General features: G+C 42.6%; 1 protein-coding gene across 2 annotated transcripts; it reads right to left on the bottom strand.

Moving 5' to 3' along the window:
* Positions 1–1510: 1510 nt before the first annotated feature.
* On the bottom strand, positions 1511–16362 carry Ypel5 (yippee like 5). 2 transcript variants are annotated; one of them, XM_075955543.1, is made up of 3 exons: positions 16209–16362; positions 4732–4896; positions 1511–2429 (listed from the first exon to the last, which is right to left on the bottom strand). In XM_075955543.1, exons 2-3 carry the CDS (start codon positions 4870–4872, stop codon positions 2205–2207), a joined length of 366 nt encoding a protein of 121 aa, XP_075811658.1. In that variant the 5' UTR covers positions 4873–4896; positions 16209–16362; the 3' UTR covers positions 1511–2204. The 2 variants fall into 2 exon arrangements, with proteins under 2 accessions (XP_075811658.1, XP_075811657.1); XM_075955542.1 differs by lacking the exon at positions 16209–16362 and adding an exon at positions 15329–15760.
* Positions 16363–18845: the final 2483 nt, after the last annotated feature.

The following is an 18845-nucleotide window of genomic DNA, read 5'->3' as shown; positions in this document are numbered from 1 at the left end:
GCAGTACTGACTTTCTCCAGACCCTCCTCCAATTTGTAAAACATCCGCGAAATGGGATCTTTGTTTCTGCAGTGCGAGCGATCAAGTCTTCCAGCACACTAAGCAAGCACTCTGCCATGGCGCCACATCTTAGTCCAGCACATTCAAGTCTTTAAAATGAAGGCTGTAAAAAGTAGCTTGTTGCTCAAACTGCCAGACACCTGAGTGTTCTATCAGTGTGACATTTACTTATATTAACAAATGAAATTTTCATACATACTAAACCAGTTGTAGCTATGGCAAAATAAGTTAATGATGGCAAATTGACTATCATTTTACCACTGTCAAGCAAAATAAGTAATAGCTGTTCAAAAGCAGAGTCAGCTGGGTGTGGTAGTACACACCTGAAATCTCAGTAGTGGATTCAAGACCAGTCTGCTATTAAAGCAAGAAAGTTCCAGGTCAGTCAGGGCTACACAGTGAGACACCATCTCAAAACAAATAAATATTACGTTTAAAGATCAAAAATGACAAAGATGGTCACCGAACAGATCAGTAAAAAATAAGTAACAGTTCTGCACCAATGCACAACAAAATATACTTTATTTTGACAGCAATGAACACGGTGCTGTAGGTGAGGCATGCGACTAGGAATCCGCATATCATCACGGGCCAGTGTGGAAATCAGTGGAAACAAATACTATTCTTACATCTTGAAGGTTTTGTTCAAGTTGAAGACAGTTGAGTTCACTCACTGTAAATGGAGTATTATTACTGTCCCTACTCAATCAGCAACTATACCCCTAATCAAGTGTGCAAAGCCAAGTATGAGAAGCTTTACTGTACTCAAATCACTTTTAATAGCAATGACAGAAAGATTGCACTTTTTCAACTCAGGCAAATTTCCTTTATTAGCCAACCTGGATACTGAGCATACAAATGTTCATCTGTTCATTTGTATAACTAGCTGATTTCAATGTCCTTTATTCCACCGAAAGTACCAGTTTGCCTATAACTGGACTGGACAAAGAAGCATATTCTGATACCTTGTAATGTCATACATTTAGGATTAAGTTGAGTCAAAACCTGACCTCTACCAATAGAAGATATCAAGTGCAGTTCAAATGTGATTGGTGAACTTCCAAAGGGAAGATGTGGAAAAATGATGCTAAGGAGAGACCAGTCCTTTGAAGAAACTATTAGGGCCTACAGACTTATCAAAGTCAACTCACAAATGAGGGGAAGGCTGAAACACTTTGTGAAGCAGTATTTTTAGATCCGCTGCTTCATTTTCTCCCCTTCTTTTAGAATAGATGCAGATTAATGTTTTACGCAAGGATGCACACTGACCTTCTGCTCAACTGTTTCTAAATGCAATACTGTGGGTTTAAACAGTATGCTTCCATTTACACAAATACCTTATACACAGTCAACGTAGCTTTAGAGTGAGAAAACTAACTACTAAGAAAATCACTTACCAAACTCCTGCTCTTTTATAAGGTATTTTTAGAAGTAACACAGGACCAAAACATCCAACTATCACTTTATTTATATTACTATGCTTAAGTTACATGGGAAAGACAGCCAAGCAGTTCTGCCCCATTTCAGGAAATCTCCAATCAACACCACGTGTTTGGTGACAAGTAACTAGGGGTGGTGACATCGTGGGTCAGGACTGACAAGGAAGAATGGGTTCTGGGTTCTGGTGCTACAGTTCCTCTCCAACAAGAATATGGCACACTGGCCAGCACAAGCCACACTAACACTGAGCCTCCAGCGCTGGGCACAGATTCGGATCTCTTCTTGAAGCTAGCAAATTAAGTGAAATAACTGGGTTTAAAAGAAAGTTTAAAACAAAGCCCAAATAAATTTAAAAACCATGCTCTTAACATATTCTCCACGCAAAATGTACAAAAAAACACTCCTTTTCACTGTAGGGGCCAAGTTTCCCCTCACACAACCCACCACGTAACTGCAGACTCATCTGCCTCGAGATGTAAACAAAAGGAAAAAATTAACGGCATCTGCAAAAATTCTCTCTACAAACTGCTGTTGGATGGGAAATACAAAATTGAAAAGAAAGAAAGAAAGGTTCCATCTCAGATTCTCACACCTTCTTGTTTGCAGTTCATGAATCCGACTCTGATGCTAAGGTGACAGTGTATGTAAGTAGATTTCTGTTTTCAGTGAAGGAGACCTGGGAAAAGACGGATTTATCTTTTTCTTCAAGAGTTATCAGATGGTACATGCTCCTCAAAGCCTTCACTCTCTCGAACTAGTGCACGTTCCAGGATCACACGGCCTTCCTTATAACGCTGGCTGTCTTCAGTAGCAAACTCATAGATCCATCCCAGTTTGCTATTGCAGTTTTTGCAGCTCACATCTCGAACCATGTGGCGGCCAGTGAGCATGACCCGATCTTGAACTTCACTGTACTGCAAGTTAACTACCTAAAGAAAAAAAAATATACATATACACACAAAAACCCTTGTAAAGTCATGTAAGTTAGCCAGCAACTGTGACGATAAGCAAATGTATGCACAATTAAATATTACAGAGCTGTGCATGCCCATGATCTCAGTGTGGAGAGGCCAAAGCAGGAGGATCATGAGCTTGAGAGCAGCCTCTCTACAAAGTGAGACCCTGCCTCAAAACAACAAACCGCCAAGCAAGTGTAGTTAGTTACACTCAGGAGAGCCACCCAGGGCTGGTTTTAAGAGATGCGGAGATAGGCTTGTGCCCCTAGGCCTTTAATCCTAGTATTTGGGAGGCAGAAGCAAGAAAGAAAGGCTTCAAGGTCAGCTTCACCCATATAGGTCAGTTTCAGGTCAGCCTGAGCTATGAGACTCTTGTCTCAAATCCTAACCAACAACACACATCCAAAAAAAAAAGAGAGAAAGGAAGGGAGGGAGGGAGGGAGGGAGGGAGGGAGGGAGGGAGGAGGGAGGAGGGAGGAGGGAGGGAGGGAGGAGGGAGGAGGGAGGAGGGAGGAGGGAGGAGGGAGGGAGGGAGGAGGGAATGCTTCTGAGACAGAAAAAGCTGGAAATTGCACTGTTGCACTGTACTGGGTATCTAAATCGGGAACTTTTTAAGAGTTTTTTTTTTCCTATGGATGAGTGTTTTACCCACATATATGCATGTGGGTCTAGTGCCTGTGGAGGTCAGAAGGCATTGGATCCCCTAGAACTAGAGTTACAGATGGTTGTGAATGCTAGGAACCAAACTTGAGTCTGCTGCAAGAGCAACGAGGGCTCTTAACTGCTGAGCAATATTTCCAGTCCCCAATCTAATCTTTATAAGTACTACACAAGTCCTAGTCTCACCATTTATATATGGTAGCTATATTTCTGGCTGTAGTGAAGAAAAAGGTCTGGAATTGAAGGTGTGGGATGTAAGTTTGAATCCAGTTGTTAATTCACTCTGTAGTGATGAATGTTAGATAATCAAAGAACCTATTACAACATCATCAGTGTTTCATAAAGTATTATATTTGTTTCTGAAAACATACATATATACACAAACAGGTTGGGATAGGCTAACCTACCACAAGCTATTCAATGCAACACATTAATTTTCAAGGAAGTGCAAAGATAATGAATAATGAATTGGATTCTAAAATAATCTGGAGAATTTCCAATCATTCTAAATATCCAACAATCCTCTAAGCTTTACTTTCCTCTAAAAGATTAATAGTAAATAATTTTGGCTTTAAAGGTTATAGAGTCTTAATTCCAGCTATTTAGCCTTGACACTTTAACACAAAAACAAGAGACTGTTTAAGTAAATGAGTAAGCGAGACTGAAGACTGTTTACAGTTAACAGGCAGCTCGCCTGCCAGTGTCAACCCCTCCTCTGTAAAAAGGAACACACTACTGACTCTCTGAGAGAAGATTCTTCACTCACAGAACAGAGGAACAAATTCTAGCGAAAAGTTAACCTGACCTACTGAAAACACTCACTTAAGACAAGATTAGGTCTGGTTTTTTTAGCCTAAAAGATATAAAAATTCAACTTTTCTAGGCTCCAGGGTACACAATCACATCAACTAATCTCAAAACAGGTTCAAAATTTCAAAATTAAGCAAACTAGACACACATTTGCAAACCTGCAAATGCTTTTCCTTTTGGTAGACCCAAAGAAGCCAGATGACAATCAGAAGGCTGGCTGACAATCATTAATTATACAGCAAGAGAAGGCAGCTAGATTCACTTCCAACAAGTAAGCTCCAACAGCTAGCTCCTTAACAGATCAGTGACACAGAAGGGAGAGAAGATGGGTATGTTCACCTCTTTTCTCCAAATTCTTTGAGTAATAAATCTTTACACTGAACATTTCCCAAAGAGTCAGAGACCCATCCTTCTTTATTGTTGTTTTGGGACAGGGTCTCACTGTGTGGCTGAAGCTGGTCCAACTGGTCTATAACTCACTGTGTCTTCGGTTGTTCTCCAATTTGTGGCAATCTTCCTGCTTCAGCTTTCCAAGTACCGGGATATTACACAGATGCTACAACACTCTGTCTCTCTTCTTCTAACTCTTTATTTAGGCTTTATAAAAATAAATACATAAATAAACTCATGTACCAGTAATGTAACCCTAAAATCCCAGAGACACGCTAATAGGCAGCCACTTCCGTAGGTTTCTGCCACCATTCTGATATTTCCTGGTATCTGTAAACCCTTGAGGGAATAGTCTAGTGTTGCTGTCAAATACATCCACTGAAGATATGTAAGAATGAAGCTTTTTTCTACCAACCTTGTTAAAAAGAAACGCTCTACCGGTGGCGCCTGTGAACCGAGTAGAGATGAGTTCTGAGCGGTTGGTAAGGATCGTATCACAGTTTGCACAAGAAAACAGACGGGTACCACCGATATGATCAAGGAAGATTCTGCCCATTTTGAGAGGTAAAGTTCTTAAAACCTAGAACAAATGGAAAAATATAAAACACACATTATTAAAAAGAATTGGGAGCAGTTATTGGAGGGGGTGTTATAGGTTATTTATGTACTATAATCTAAATTTTTTTCTAGCAGCTGTCCTGTGAAATAGCTGACACTGAACAAAGGGATTCAAAGTCCACACAGTGAACAAAGAACAAGACTCCCCAAGATAGCAGTAATAAGCATGCTAGGTGACACCGAGGAACAGTATCACTTCTCTTTTGGTTGGTGTGAGGAACAAACAAAAGAAAAATGGAATTTTGTTTTATATATGTATACACACACACACACACATAAAATCACTGACACCGATGGGGCTAGAGAAATGGCTCTATGCTCTTAGAGCACTGGCTGCTCTTGGAGAGGATTTGGGGTTGATTCCCAGCACCCATATAAAGGATCACAACTGTAACTCCAGGGGATTCAACATCCTCCAAAGGCACAGACCTACATGCAGGCAAATAAAAAACACCCACACATATACGTATGGAAAAAAAGAGTACTAGCGTTTAGTCTACATCCTTAGCATGTGGTATGTAATTTAAGACTCGGAGGTATGGGGCACAGATGCAGTGATAGGAGCAGAAGAGAGTGCAATTTAAAACAAGAGAGGGCTGGGAATACAGATCATTGGCAGAACACCTGCCTGACATACTGGTATCTGGGAGTTTCGACCCCAACACCACACACTTACACACAAAATACGACAAAAATAAAAACAAGAGGGGACATGTGGCTTGAGAGGAAGAGGTGAACTGATAGGTTTGTGGTCACTGGTGTACCGACCACTACCCAGGGCCAACAGCACTAACTTCATTAAGTCTGAGTCTAAAGTCTACTGAGCACCTACTTTAAAATTCACAGTTCTGGGAGGGTCTCACCTCCTGGCACCCCACTCCACAGAATAGTAGCTGGAACGCAGTTCCACAAACTCCAAGACAAAGTTTTTCCATTACCCTCCACTGCCTCCCACAAAGGAGGGGGCATGGTGCAGACCTAGCTAGCTTGAGGTTAGAGCAACCAGGACAGAAAAGGAGAAAATGGACTTTCCAGCTATGACGTAACAGCATTAAGAAATTTAGGTGATTGCTGGTTTAATAAATTACAAAGCTTTGAAACAAGTTTCTGAAACCAGGACATGCCACACTTTAATATTTCAAGAGTTCCAGAGGCAAGAATCAATCCCTTAAATCCACTGCAACCCATTTCTCCTGAAGTATTTTTAAATCTCTAGCTATATTCAAGAACATACTACAGGTTTCATTTTAAAATGTTTCAAGTATTTACTAATATGTTAAATGGTGAGCAGAACTGATACAGCTCTCCTTTAGAGGAGGCAGGGATCCAGACTTATCTGTAAATACAAATACTTGTTTGTAATTACAAACTAATAAGGAAACTCTATTTCTTCTTAGATTTATGAACTTTTCCAGCCCTTAGGCAATCCTAATGTCAACAGAAGAATCATTCTGAAGGGAGGAGGAACACAGGAGGGAAATGGGGTGAAAGGGTGAAAACAAAGTATGATACCTTTGAAATGTCATAATGAAATCCACTCTATAATAACAAAAAATACTAACTAAGAGAAACTAGGCTGGGAACACACCTTTAATTCCAGCACTTGGGAGGCAGAGGCCAGCCTGGTCTACAGAATGAATTCCAGGACAGGCTTCAAAGCTACAGAGAAACCCTGTCTTGAAATACAAAACAAAAACAAACAAAAGAAAAAGAATCTAAGGCTGAGTTTGGTGGCACATGCCTTTAATCCCAGCACTTAGGAGGCAAAGGCAGGTGGACCTTGAGTTCAAAGTCAGCCTGGTCTACACAGTGAGTTTTCCAGGACTGCCAAGACTGTTATACAAAAAAACCCTGTCTTCAAAAAAAAAAAAAACAAAAACCAACCAACAAAAAAAAAAAAAAAAAAAGAAACCCTAATATAGTAACAAATATCATCAGAGGCAGGATGTATCAGTTCATGTTCGAGTTATGCCTGAGAGAGAGAGAGAGAGAGAGTTCCAGGACAGCAAAGTCTACATAAGACTAAGATTACTATATTTTTGTTTTGCTTTTTAAAGGAAGAAAAGCCACAACATGTAAACCCTTACACCAGACTTAAGCTATGGTGGTTAACTTTCGGATCGCATTTCTGGCGATGCTTACTCCTTACTTTTATAGTCCTTAAACATACTGCTTTTCCAAGACACACACACCCCAGATACGGGGGCAGGGGGGGGGCGGGCGCTCAGGGTGGCAGCTAAAGGCCTGTTAAGCTGAATTCATCAGCCCCGAAATATAGCAGTAAACAAAACTGACGGATTTCATTTGAACTATATACAAGCTCTTATTAATTTTAAAAAGGTGAGCTGAAGAGCCAGAATTGGTAATGGATCCCAGCAATCTCAGCAGTAGAGGCAGAGCACCCAAGGAAAAACCCCATTTTTCAGGCCAGTAATCACCTAGTATATGTGTAAAGCCACAGACTCACTCCTTACACCACAAATTAATTAAAAATAAATGCTAAGGCAGGCAGCAGTGGTGCACACCTTTAATCCTAGGTGGATCTCAGTGAGTTCAAAGCCAGAGTTCTAGGACAGCCAGGACTACACACAAAAGGCATGTCTTAAAAATAAAAACAAAACAAAATTCTAGATGGCTAAGAGATGCTCAGCAGTTAAGAGCACTTGGTGTTCTTGAGGGCCCATGTTCAGCTCCCAGCACCCACATCAAGATGCTTATAACTGACTGTAGATCCAGCTCCAAGGGCTCTGACACCCTCTTCTAATCTTCTTGGTTACTCATACATGGCTGATCACAGACATAAATCTTAAAATAAATAAAATTTGGGGACAAGAGAGACAGGTCAGTGGTTAAGAGCACTTATTGCTCTTGCAGGGGATTCAAGTTCTGTCCCCGGCACCAGTATCAAGTAGCTCATAACTCCAGCTCCAGATCGGATATACTCTTATAGCCTGCACAGGCACCTACACATGGGGGACACGTGCACACACACACTCTAAACAAACAAGAAACAAAAAAATTAGAAACCTTAAAAAAACAAAGTGAAATTGGGGTGGAAAGGCCTGTACTTTGGGGATGGGGTCAGGTCTAGAACACACAACATTTTTTCCCATAGAAACTGACTGTGTTAAGCAGTTTTGTTGTTCTCTCCCATCCTAATTTATTTTTTCATTGTCCACTGTGGTTCACAAAAGTATTTTTTCCTGTTTGATCCTTGTACCACTGTTTCAATTTATGACTCTCCATATAAATAAGGCATTCAACACACATGTGAACAGCTGACTTTTGCTATGTTTATAATTATACATTAACTGTTTAATGAAAAGGATCGACAGCAAAGTTTTACAGTTCTCAGTGTGGTCATTTAGCTTCAGCCAGTTACAGGGATTTGCTTTAAAGGTAATTTTCTTTCCAACTTTCAAATATCAGACTCGATTTATTTTAACTACAACGAAACAATTCTATTTCTAGATTGACCTTAGATGCTACCATGGAAGATGTCATGGTTCCAAATGAACTTTATTCCATCTACCTACATCATTCTATCTTTGGCTCAGTAATACAGGAATAGCTGTGACCGACCATTTGGTACTGAGGGTAAATAGACTTAATATGCCTTCTTTGCTGCTTCAAATTTATTCTATTTTTTACTCTACCCAAGTATTTTTACTGGCTTCAATTATATGATTCATTACCAAGACTAAAAATATCTAGGAAGAACTTTATGTTACATGATTCCTGATTGTGATTGCCATTTACATATAAACATACATATCTATAACTATATAGTTCTTGTTTGCCAAAGAAAAGTTATGTTGTCAACAAAAATCATTGCATGGTCATTAGATCCCAGTAAGCCTTAGCTTTACAAGGTTTGAAAAAGTGTAACAGTACTTCAGTACTATAGCTGTCACCAATTACAATCCCACTGCTGTATCCTGAAAATCTGTGTTCCCATAAAACATGTCCATTGAAACTCAGTCACCAGTGTGATGGCATCTGGGGAGTAACTGGGTCATGAAGACAGAACCCTCATTAGAGGATTGGGGTCTCACAGACCCCATGGGGCTACCTTGCCTTTCTACCATGAAGACACATCTAAAGGGGCATCAATAAACCAGGAAACAAGTGCTTTTTTGTTGGGAGCAGGACAAATAAATTCCTATTGTTTATAAATCACTTGGGCAACACTGTTCAGTTACAGTAGTCCAAAGAAAGCCACTTTATTCTTTTTTTTTTTTTTTTTTTTTTTTTTTTTTTTTTTTTTGGTTTTTCGAGACAGGGTTTCTCTGTGGCTTTGGAGCCTGTCCTGGAACTCGCTCTTGTAGACCAGGCTGGTCTCGAACTCACAGAGATCCGCCTGCCTCTGCCTCCCGAGTGCTGGGATTAAAGGCGTGCGCCACCATCGCCCGGCCAGCCACTTTATTCTTAAGGAGGAGACATTAAAAGGCTAAGAGTCAGCACAACTGTCTGGACCTGGCCAGTGCAGACTCTGCCTCAGACCTAAGTATGCCCAGTGTATGGGACACTGTACTTAGTACTTATCACTTAGTTGTGATAATTCTTATAGTAGGTATATATTCCTCTAGTTTATAGGCATGAAAATATATCCCATGTTAACTTCTCACAAGGAGCCAAGCTAGGCTCTAAACTAAATCTTATTCCAGACTCACTTCCCTCACATCTAGAGATGCTTTAGTCAGTCTCCCTCCCTCGGGCTGACCACAAATTCTCCTGTATTCCCTAACTCAGTAGTAATCTAATCACACACTCCCTAAAATTAGAAAACAACTATGAATATAGCAATAGGACTTACGTCAGATCAGGAAATCTTTTCTCTTTCCCTTTCTCCACATGTATTCACTCATCTCATCTAAGAGTGTTAATGGCCATAGTGTGTTTTATTAAACCCAGCACACATTCACAGATAACGCTACACTTATGCTGGATCAGAGCTATAAAATACAAACAGAAATACAATTTAGCCACCACCTTCTAAAAGCTCTACAAAACTGCTTCTCTATAAATGCTGAAACCTTTTGTTGGAAAAAACTTGAGACCGGTCATGCTATGTAGTCGAGGTTAACTTGGATTTACTACACTCCTGCTTCAGCCTCCCAAGTGATGGGAATATAGGCCCATTCCATCAGTTATCTAGAGATTCTTACAGAAAAACTAAACACCTTAGAGGCTGAAGCAGAAGTATGTGGAGTTTAACATCAGCCTGTGAAGTTCTGTCAAAACAAAACAACATAAAAACTTAAAAAATGAAAGGGAAGGGACTGAACTTGGAAAATGTCCAAGACGAAGCTCCGTGAAAGAGCATTTTGCCTAGCATATGAGGCCCAGGTTTGATTCCCAGTATTGGGGGTTGAGGATTGTTGATCCTAAATTTTTATTGGGCCAACAGTGTGGCTCAGTGGTAGAGTATCTGCTAGCATCTGAGTAGCTTGGCTTCCATCTTTAACATCTCTCCATACTACCAAAAGAAAACAAAACCCCAAACAGCTTATTAAGAAATACCTCATTATGTGATAAGCTTGTTCACTGGTAATCATCCTATGACTACTTGGAAGTTTATGAAGTTGTATCATCATCCTCACAAACTGGCTCTGCCTCCTAAAATTCTCACGAAGTGGTCTGCAGCTGGTCCTTTCTTCTAGCCTCTAGGGATTATTTTTTACACTTGAAGTATTTCCTACAGGCTAATTGTTTTGGTTGGTTTAACAGAATCTCCTAGCTCTTCAGTTGTCACAGCACCTTACTGTCCCACTGCAGAAAACACATCATCTGACACTTTTCTGTGCTGAAATTACACTTACGGCTGAAATGAGAGCTCAGTTAAGAGTATGGATAAGTTGTTTATGATTTTGTCTACTGCAACACTCCAAGCTAAACCAGTACAATATTAAGTCATACACACATAAGTGTAAGGCCCTTTTGGCAGTATTTTTGCATAGTTCCAAGTATCAAAGTTGGTTGTTTAACAGTTTGTCTGCTATTATCTGAAGTAGTGAGGGACCAGAATAAAAATACAGTGAAGTTCATAGACAACTCAGGTATTATATTATCTTCAATTTCTTCTCCCAAAGAGCATCCTTACCAAAGAATTCCTAACTTGCATTTGCAACAGAAGATTCTGGTTAAGTAATTACATCTTAGGATCTCCATCTTAAAATTTTTTTTTAATTATGCAATATCTGTAAGCTTAAAAAAGAAAAATACTTTTCTTTCAGGAGCCTATGACACAATGTCCTAGAAAGGAATGATTTTAAAAATTGGACATGGTGGGTTCATATAAATCCCTAGTTACAGGTCATAAACAATTATCTAGAAAACTTGTTAGGCTCCTTTGAAGTGTGGAATCTCACTGTTGGTTTGTTCTGACTCAGCAGTTAAGAGCACTGGCCACTCCCGCAGGGGACCTGGGTTCGATTTCCAGCACCCATATATGGACTTACAAACATCTCTAACTCCAGTTCCAGGGTATATGATGCCCTCTATGGCCTACACCTGCACCAGACACAAAAACTAGGGCACAGACTACATGCAGGCAAAAAAAATCATGCACACAGAATAAAATAAAACCCAAGTCAAAAACATAGGAGTCAGCAAACCAGAGTCAGCTAGCTACATCTAGCTCACCTCTAATTTAACTGCCCACAATCTAAAGATATAATTATTCTTTTAAAGCATTAAGAAGAAAACATCAAATTATTTTAGTGGTGATAGTTTCTTTGAAACATAGCCACACGCCTTTGTTTATATATTTTTTAAAGATCTATTTATTTATTATGTATACAGTATTCTGCAAGCCAGAAGAGGGCAACAGATCTCATTACAAATGGCTGTGAGACACCATGTGGCTGTTGGGAATTAAACTCAGGACCTTTGGAAGAGTAGGCAGTACTCTTAACCGCTGAGCCATCTCTCCAGGCCCACTGTTTATACTTAACTGCTCTCTAGCTACCAGCAGAGCTTACACGGTGACTGTACAAACTGGTGGCTTGCAATCCTCAGAAACAGAAACTTAGCTGGAGTCAGATCTAAAGATCGGTAGAAGTAGCTTTCAAATTACTGTAATTCCATTCCCATATTCTTCATGGATTTTCTGGCTAAAATCATTGGCATTCTTAGTTGGGCACAGTGGTTCAGGCCTGTAATCTCAGAATTCAGAAGACTGAGCAGGGTACTAAAGTTTAGAACCAGCCAGTGAGAGTCCCTGTCTCAAAGACAAAAATTCTTAGCTTCCCATAACCACTTTAGCATACTGAAGATCAACTATATGAAGATCATTCAAAGTAATAATATATATCCAGCTGCTGCCTCCTCGCTTCACCCAAAAAGACTTAAACAGCATGGCCTAGATTACTTAAAGTCAGGAGCTGTTTGTATACTTCAGCTCCCCCTCCCTCAATACCCTTGTAAACTTTAACAAATTACGCTGTTTCCTATGTAAAAAGGCAACAGCAAAATATCTAGATGGAGATACTATATCCTGAGAGCAGGGTCCTGTACAGTGAGTGCTAAATAAAGGTCATAAGAGTAGACCACATATTCCATTTCAACTCTGCCCCACCATACATGCGAAAGCAGGGTTCAGAATGGATACGAAACAGTAGCAAGTAACATAACAGCCTCACCTCCTGTTAATTACAGCCACGTTAAATACCCAGGTAACAGAAATTATAAACTGGACGAAAGCTAGAAACCTAAGATGTCAAGTTCTTAGTGTCTCAACTTTAGTCTTAAAATAGGTACCTGCCCTCCCTATAATTAATAATCCAGTGTGGTCTCGATCCTGGCAAATGGATTTAGCCTAAGGAGATACCACTTCCTAGCTCTAAAAATACCAGGGAGAACAATTGGCATCTGTTTGCAAAAATGTCCTCTTCAGAAAGAATATTCCTTAGTTCAGGAATTGTAACTTTGGGGCATTTTCAAACACCCATCACAGTGTTCCCACCCCCTCTGGACAGAGCAGAGGGGTTTTTTCATTGCACCAGATGGGGAAAGAGAAGTGCATATAAGGAGGCTGGTACACAGGGTTCCAGTATGGGAAGTTACAAAAATCTGCCCCTTTGAGAAGTTTGTTTTTGATTCTGCTAAAATGAATTCACGTGAATAAATGAGTGTCTATTTGGATTTCAGTCTCTTCTCTCTAGAACAAAGGAAAGAACAAAAACCATAAAACTTTTAATAGCTAGAATAATTAATACTGTAATAAACATGTGATGCTATTTCAGTTTCATTAACTATTTTCATAGCAATTTTTTACAATATTATACTTAAAAGTTACATGGTGAAACAACAATTCAATCTATAAAATCTATTTTTTCCTTTTTGTAATACTGGAAATCAAACCAAATACCTTGTGTATGTTAGGAAAACACATTACCACAACGATACATCCCCAGCCCAATTTTTCTTACTTTTGTACTTGGTTAGCAAGAGTCAAGTATCAATGACATAAGAAAGCCATGCCATCCTCTTAGAGAACAGTATCAAGTCACTCTGCTGGACCAAATGATGTCCTGCTTGTGGGACTGCTTGTGGGATTTGACAGTAAGTAAATGTCTGATCTTCTCACATAAGATAATGCCTTATTTTGTTTTGTTAAACAACTTCCATACTGACTGTATTTCTAGAATACTGCTTAGTCATTAGAAAATAAGACCAGTCACATAACTCAGCAGCCTCATGAGTCAGCAAATAATCTGAGCTGGTTATCTCCCCAAAAACAACTTGGCAAGACAAACATGATCCCCTTGTTTGTTGTGATACAATACTGAAAGCTTCTTGCTGGATGGCTACAATATAGTTTGGTTTCTAGAGTGAAGTGCCGAATAGCAAATTCATGTCTAGCTAACAGTTCCCAAATTACACATTTGTTACCACACGACATTATCAGGGAGATAGTATTAATTTACATAGTTACATAACTACCAAGGCACTCCAAAACAAAAGAGGATAGATAAATACACTTAGGACTACCTTCACATCTCATGAATATATATTTAGTAGTTTCACATCCCATCGGCTTTTTCATAGGGTGTAGAGTAGGTCTCACTTCCTTATTAAATTTAGACATTTTTATTGGACTTAATTGTGTGGGGCATATGGAGACCAGGACAGCTTTGTGGAAGAGGTTCTCTCTACCGTGTGGGTCCCTGAACTAAAAGTAAGGCCGTCAGACTTTCATCAAGCACTTTTACCTGCAGGGTCTTATCACCACCCTCTTTTTTTTTTTTAATTTTGTTTTTAAATCGCCTTAGTTGACAGAGAAGACAAATGAGACTAGGAAAAGTTCCAGTAGATGTTCTTTTAGAGGAAGCCATACATTAACCAAGTGTGCTTAGAAAAGTCACTGTTAAAAATCCAATTTGGTTTCTCTTACAAATTGAATGAATTTCACTGTGTGCCTTTCCGAGATAAGATGGTTTTTATACATAAACTAAGGGGAAAATCTGTACTGAACAGGCCAGATGAAGGCATGAAGGGGGCATTAACTGGCACACCTGGAATCCTAGCACCAAGGACAATAAGGGAGGGTTGCCAAGAGTTCAAGGCCAGCCTGGCCTTTGGAGTATAGGACTCTACCAAAAAACAAGGGTAGTCCTTCTAGAGTACAAAATACCTTGTGCTTCACTACACACACATGTCCGTCAAATCGAACATGCTCCATCTTAAGCATTTGTAAAAGTTCCAGGCTGCTTTTCCTAAGCCCATGTGGCCAACATAACTCACTGGCTTTTCATTTTCTAGGCCTAATGTCATTCTCTTCAGAATACTTGCAACTTCCTCCTCCTGGTGTCTCACTGTCTCATCTTTGAACTTTTGTAACACTCATTTCATAACATCCCAACATTTAGCTTCGTGGTTTTTCTCAAGTCATCGGTCTGTAACCTTTTACTAAATTGATAGCTTCCAAACAGAAGAGTTCATTCACATTTTATGGAATCTCCTTCTTACCTAATATACTATGAGACTAATTCTTAGCAAAAGAATACATCAAGGCATCTCACATCTGGCACAAATATGCACCCTAGAAACACTGAAAGACTTTGACTTCCTCTATGTTGGAAGGCAGCAGCAAACCCTGCCGGTGTGGCTTGCAAAAACTGTCTGACGGGCTTCCTATGGTGCCTGCTACTTCACCAGCAAGTTCACTTATTTTCCAAAAGCAAGGTTAAGACTGTGGTTACTTCGAGATTTTTCCATCTGTCAGAGGGCACCTGAAATAAAAATCCTCAGCTTTCCAACAGGGCTCTGTAAACAGAAAAAAAGTTTAAAAAATAAATGAGCTGCACACCTTCCCTGACTGCCACTCCAGAGGGAGATTAGTTGGCGTCAGGATAAACCAGACCTTTGTACTACTGCGGCGTCCCACTTACCTGCCCAGCAGCGTGAAATCCAGGGGTGCGCAGGCGTGTGCCTATCTCCGCCAGCAGGGAGGAGCCTCCAGGTGGGCTCCCCAGCCAGCTTTGGGGTCCCCGCCTGGCCGACCGCCCGCAGCCGGCCCAGCTGATCGCGCCCACGTGATGCCCGCCAGCCAATCGCCGGGCGCAAGGCGGAGAGCGCGGCGGCGGCGGGGCCTCCTCGGCACAACAAACACAGGCGGAACAGCTGGGAGGGCGCGGGCTCCCCCAGCCGGGTCCCCACGCCCCGAGTGCGAAGGGACCCGAGGGCAGGATGGTAGAGGGCTGACACCTTAGCGGGCAGGAGCCGCAGCCGTGGCACCGGGGCGCGAGTCCGGCCTCTCCGCAGCGGGCTGGATGCGAGCGCGGCCCTGGAGCGCGGGCCCGCGGGCCGACCCGGAGCGGAGCCCGGGCGCGCCCCCGACGCTGCGGCGGCGGGGACGGCGGCCGTGGGGGCGGGGCGGCAGAGGAAGTGGGGGTGTCACCTGGCCAGCTGTCCGCGGAGCGGCGGCCGCGGCGTCGGTCCCCGAGGGTGGCGGGGAGGCGGGTGGGGGCCGCGGGTCGCCAAGGGGTCGCGTCTGTTGCGGGCTCGCGAGGGCGCTCGGCTGCGCGGCGGGGGCGGGCCGACCGGGGCCGTCGCGCCGCGGCCTCACAAAGAGCGACGGCCCGGCCCGCGGCTCTCCGGTCCCTATGAGCCCTGGTGGCCGCGCCGGGACCCCGGACAAGTGGCGAGGGGGAAGAGGCACTTCCTGCCTGGGCCCCCGCCCCGGGCCGCTCCCCGAAGGCTTCGAAGCCGCCGGCCCGAGGGCTCCGGGTCTCCGCCGACTTCGAGCTCAGCCCCTGCCGCCGTACTCACCTGCGCGCTGGGGAGATCGGCGCTGCCAGCGGCTCTTCGCTTCTCAGCTGGGTCGAAGCCCCTCGGCCTCCAAGTCTTCAGGTTTAGTCAGGCCTTGGCCCCGCCTCTCCCCGGTCGGTCCTCGGCGTCAATCACCCGGCGTGGCCCCGCCCTCCTTTCAGGCGGCTCTCCCGGTTGGCCCACAGCCCTCTTCATGTCTAGGCTCCGCCCCTCGCCCTGGCACTCTGCCCCTTCCGTCGCGCCCCGCCCCTTTCCTGGTTTACCCTCCCCCCCACTCCTGCTCCCCAACACTCCGCCACCCACCCCGCCCCATAGCCGCAGAGGATGGGCGGGCTCATCGCCGCTCGTCCCGCCCCTAATTCGACACTTCGCATTCTTACAGCCAATCAGGGAGCCTAACTCGGCCTCCTCGGCCAAGGTGGCCAATGTGCTGAGACTGAGGACCCGCCCTCATCCCAGCTGAGCGCACACAACACAGCATCCACGTGAGTCAGCTTCTTAAAGGAGACGCCTCCGCCCTGCTAATTGCTGCGGCTGGGACTCTGCCTGTCTCAGGCGTCGCCAGGTGGCGGCTGAGTCCTTAGCTTCCTGAAGTCCAGGGAAGCCTTGAAGACGCGAAAACATTTGCTAGGCAAAACAGGTATTTAGAGTAAAGTGCCCCCTAGGTTGAAATGCCCCTCTTATTATTTCTTCAGACCGCTTCCCTTCGCCTTACACAGAGTTACCTTTTACTAACAAATCCCTAACTCTTGAGTCTCAATATCTAGGAATTCGTGGAAAACAGGGTTGTTGTTTTTTTTCCAAAGTGCTCGATTTTTTTGTTTGTTTGTTTTTTCGACAAAAAAGAAGTTTCTCTGTGTAACCCTGGCAGTCCTGGAACTCGAGCTGTAGACCAGTCTGGCCTTGAACTCACAGAGATCCACCTGCCTCTGCCTCCCAAGTGTTGGGATCACAGGCGTGCACCACCACCGCCCATCTAACACGTTCCATTTTATTTACAACTCTTGACCGTGGAAGTAATTCTCAAAAATATTGGTCTTCTATGTGGAGATTATTATCAGTCTTGTGAATCTCGAGATTTATTGAAAAAGATTCCTTCCTTCCTTCCTTCCTTCCTTCCTTCCTTCCTTCCTTCCTTCCTTCCTTCCTTCTTTCTTTCTCTTTGAAACAAATTTTCCCTATAGCTTTGGAGCCTGTGCTAGAACTTGCTCGTAGACCAGCTGGCCAAGAACTCAGATCCACCCGCCTCTACCTCCCAAGTGCTGGGTTTTAAGGTGTGCACCACCACTACCCGACCCACGTTTATTTCTTTAAATACCTCAACCCCTCCCCAAAAAAGAAGAAAGCAAGACTTTTTTTTTTTTATCATGACACAAGGAACAAAGTACATACCATCTTAAAATGCAAAACACCAAGTAACCACCCCATGGGTCAAGATATCTGTTAGTAGCCACACCTTAAGTTAAATCTCCCATCAATTAAGATATCTTTGTAGAGAAACCCTGTCTCAACAAACAAACAAAACAAAAATCTTCGTTGTTAGTAGGTACACCTTAAGTCAAGTCTCCTGAAGATAACTTTAAAGGAGCAGGAATAGGCTTAAATTTTCTGACCTTTAGTCAAAGTGGATGGAATGGATCCACTTCTGTGGGCCCCCACAATTACTATAATTTTTTTTTGTTGTTTTTTGAGACATGTTTCGTTGTCCTGGAACTCTCTGTGTAGACCAGAGTGGCCTTGAACTCATTGAGATCCACCTGCCTCCACCTCCCGAGTATTGGGATTAAAGTTTATTTTTTAAGACAAGTCTCTTGCAGCGTAGGCTAACCTCTGAATTGCTCCTTCTCTGGGAGTGACCTTGAACTCCTGATCCTCTGGCCTCTACCTCTCAAGTACCGAGATTACAGAGCCGTGCTAGCACGCCAGCCAGGTTTTTGTTGAAATTTTATAAGAGTAAAATTCTTCCACTAAGAGCTTGGCTATATCTCAATTATTTCAAGTACTTATCTATTTAGAGATAGAGTCTCATGTAGCCTAGGCTAGCCTAGCTGTGTAACTGAAATTAGCCTCCTGTTTCTATTTATCAATTGCTGAGATTCCGTTTGTGTGACATCATGTCCTGCTTTCATCTTGGAGTTTATATTATCTGATTTTTTGAGGATATTTTGGCATGAGTTGAGACAATCTTTCAAATTATATTTTGAAATCAGAACTTTCAGTGGGCCAGAATGTGACTAATTGAAAATGTGGCTTTTTAAAAGGTGATTAAATTTAAATGAGGACATTAGGGTAGAGTCTAATACAATCTGACCGAAGCCCTTATAAGAAAAGATTGGATGCACTTTTAAACATGGGCAGATTCAGATAGAGAACCAGTCTATCAACCTAGATACAGGATAGGGCATCCATCTACCAGCCTGGGAGAGATACCTCAGAAGAACATTCCCTGCTGACATTAGTTTTTTTTTTTTTTTTTCATTTTTCGAGACAGGGTTTCTTGTTTAGCTTTGGAGCCTTCCTTGGCATTCGCTCTGTAGACCAGGCTAGCCTTGAATCCCTGAACTCACAGAAATCCACTTGTCTCTGCCTCCCGAGTGCTGGGATTAAAGGTGTGCACCACCACAGTCCGGTTCCCTG

Source organism: Microtus pennsylvanicus, chromosome 21 (assembly GCF_037038515.1).
Source record: "Microtus pennsylvanicus isolate mMicPen1 chromosome 21, mMicPen1.hap1, whole genome shotgun sequence".
Classification (NCBI taxonomy): Eukaryota; Metazoa; Chordata; class Mammalia; order Rodentia; family Cricetidae; genus Microtus; species Microtus pennsylvanicus.
This window is presented reverse-complemented; position numbering and strand designations above follow the sequence as displayed.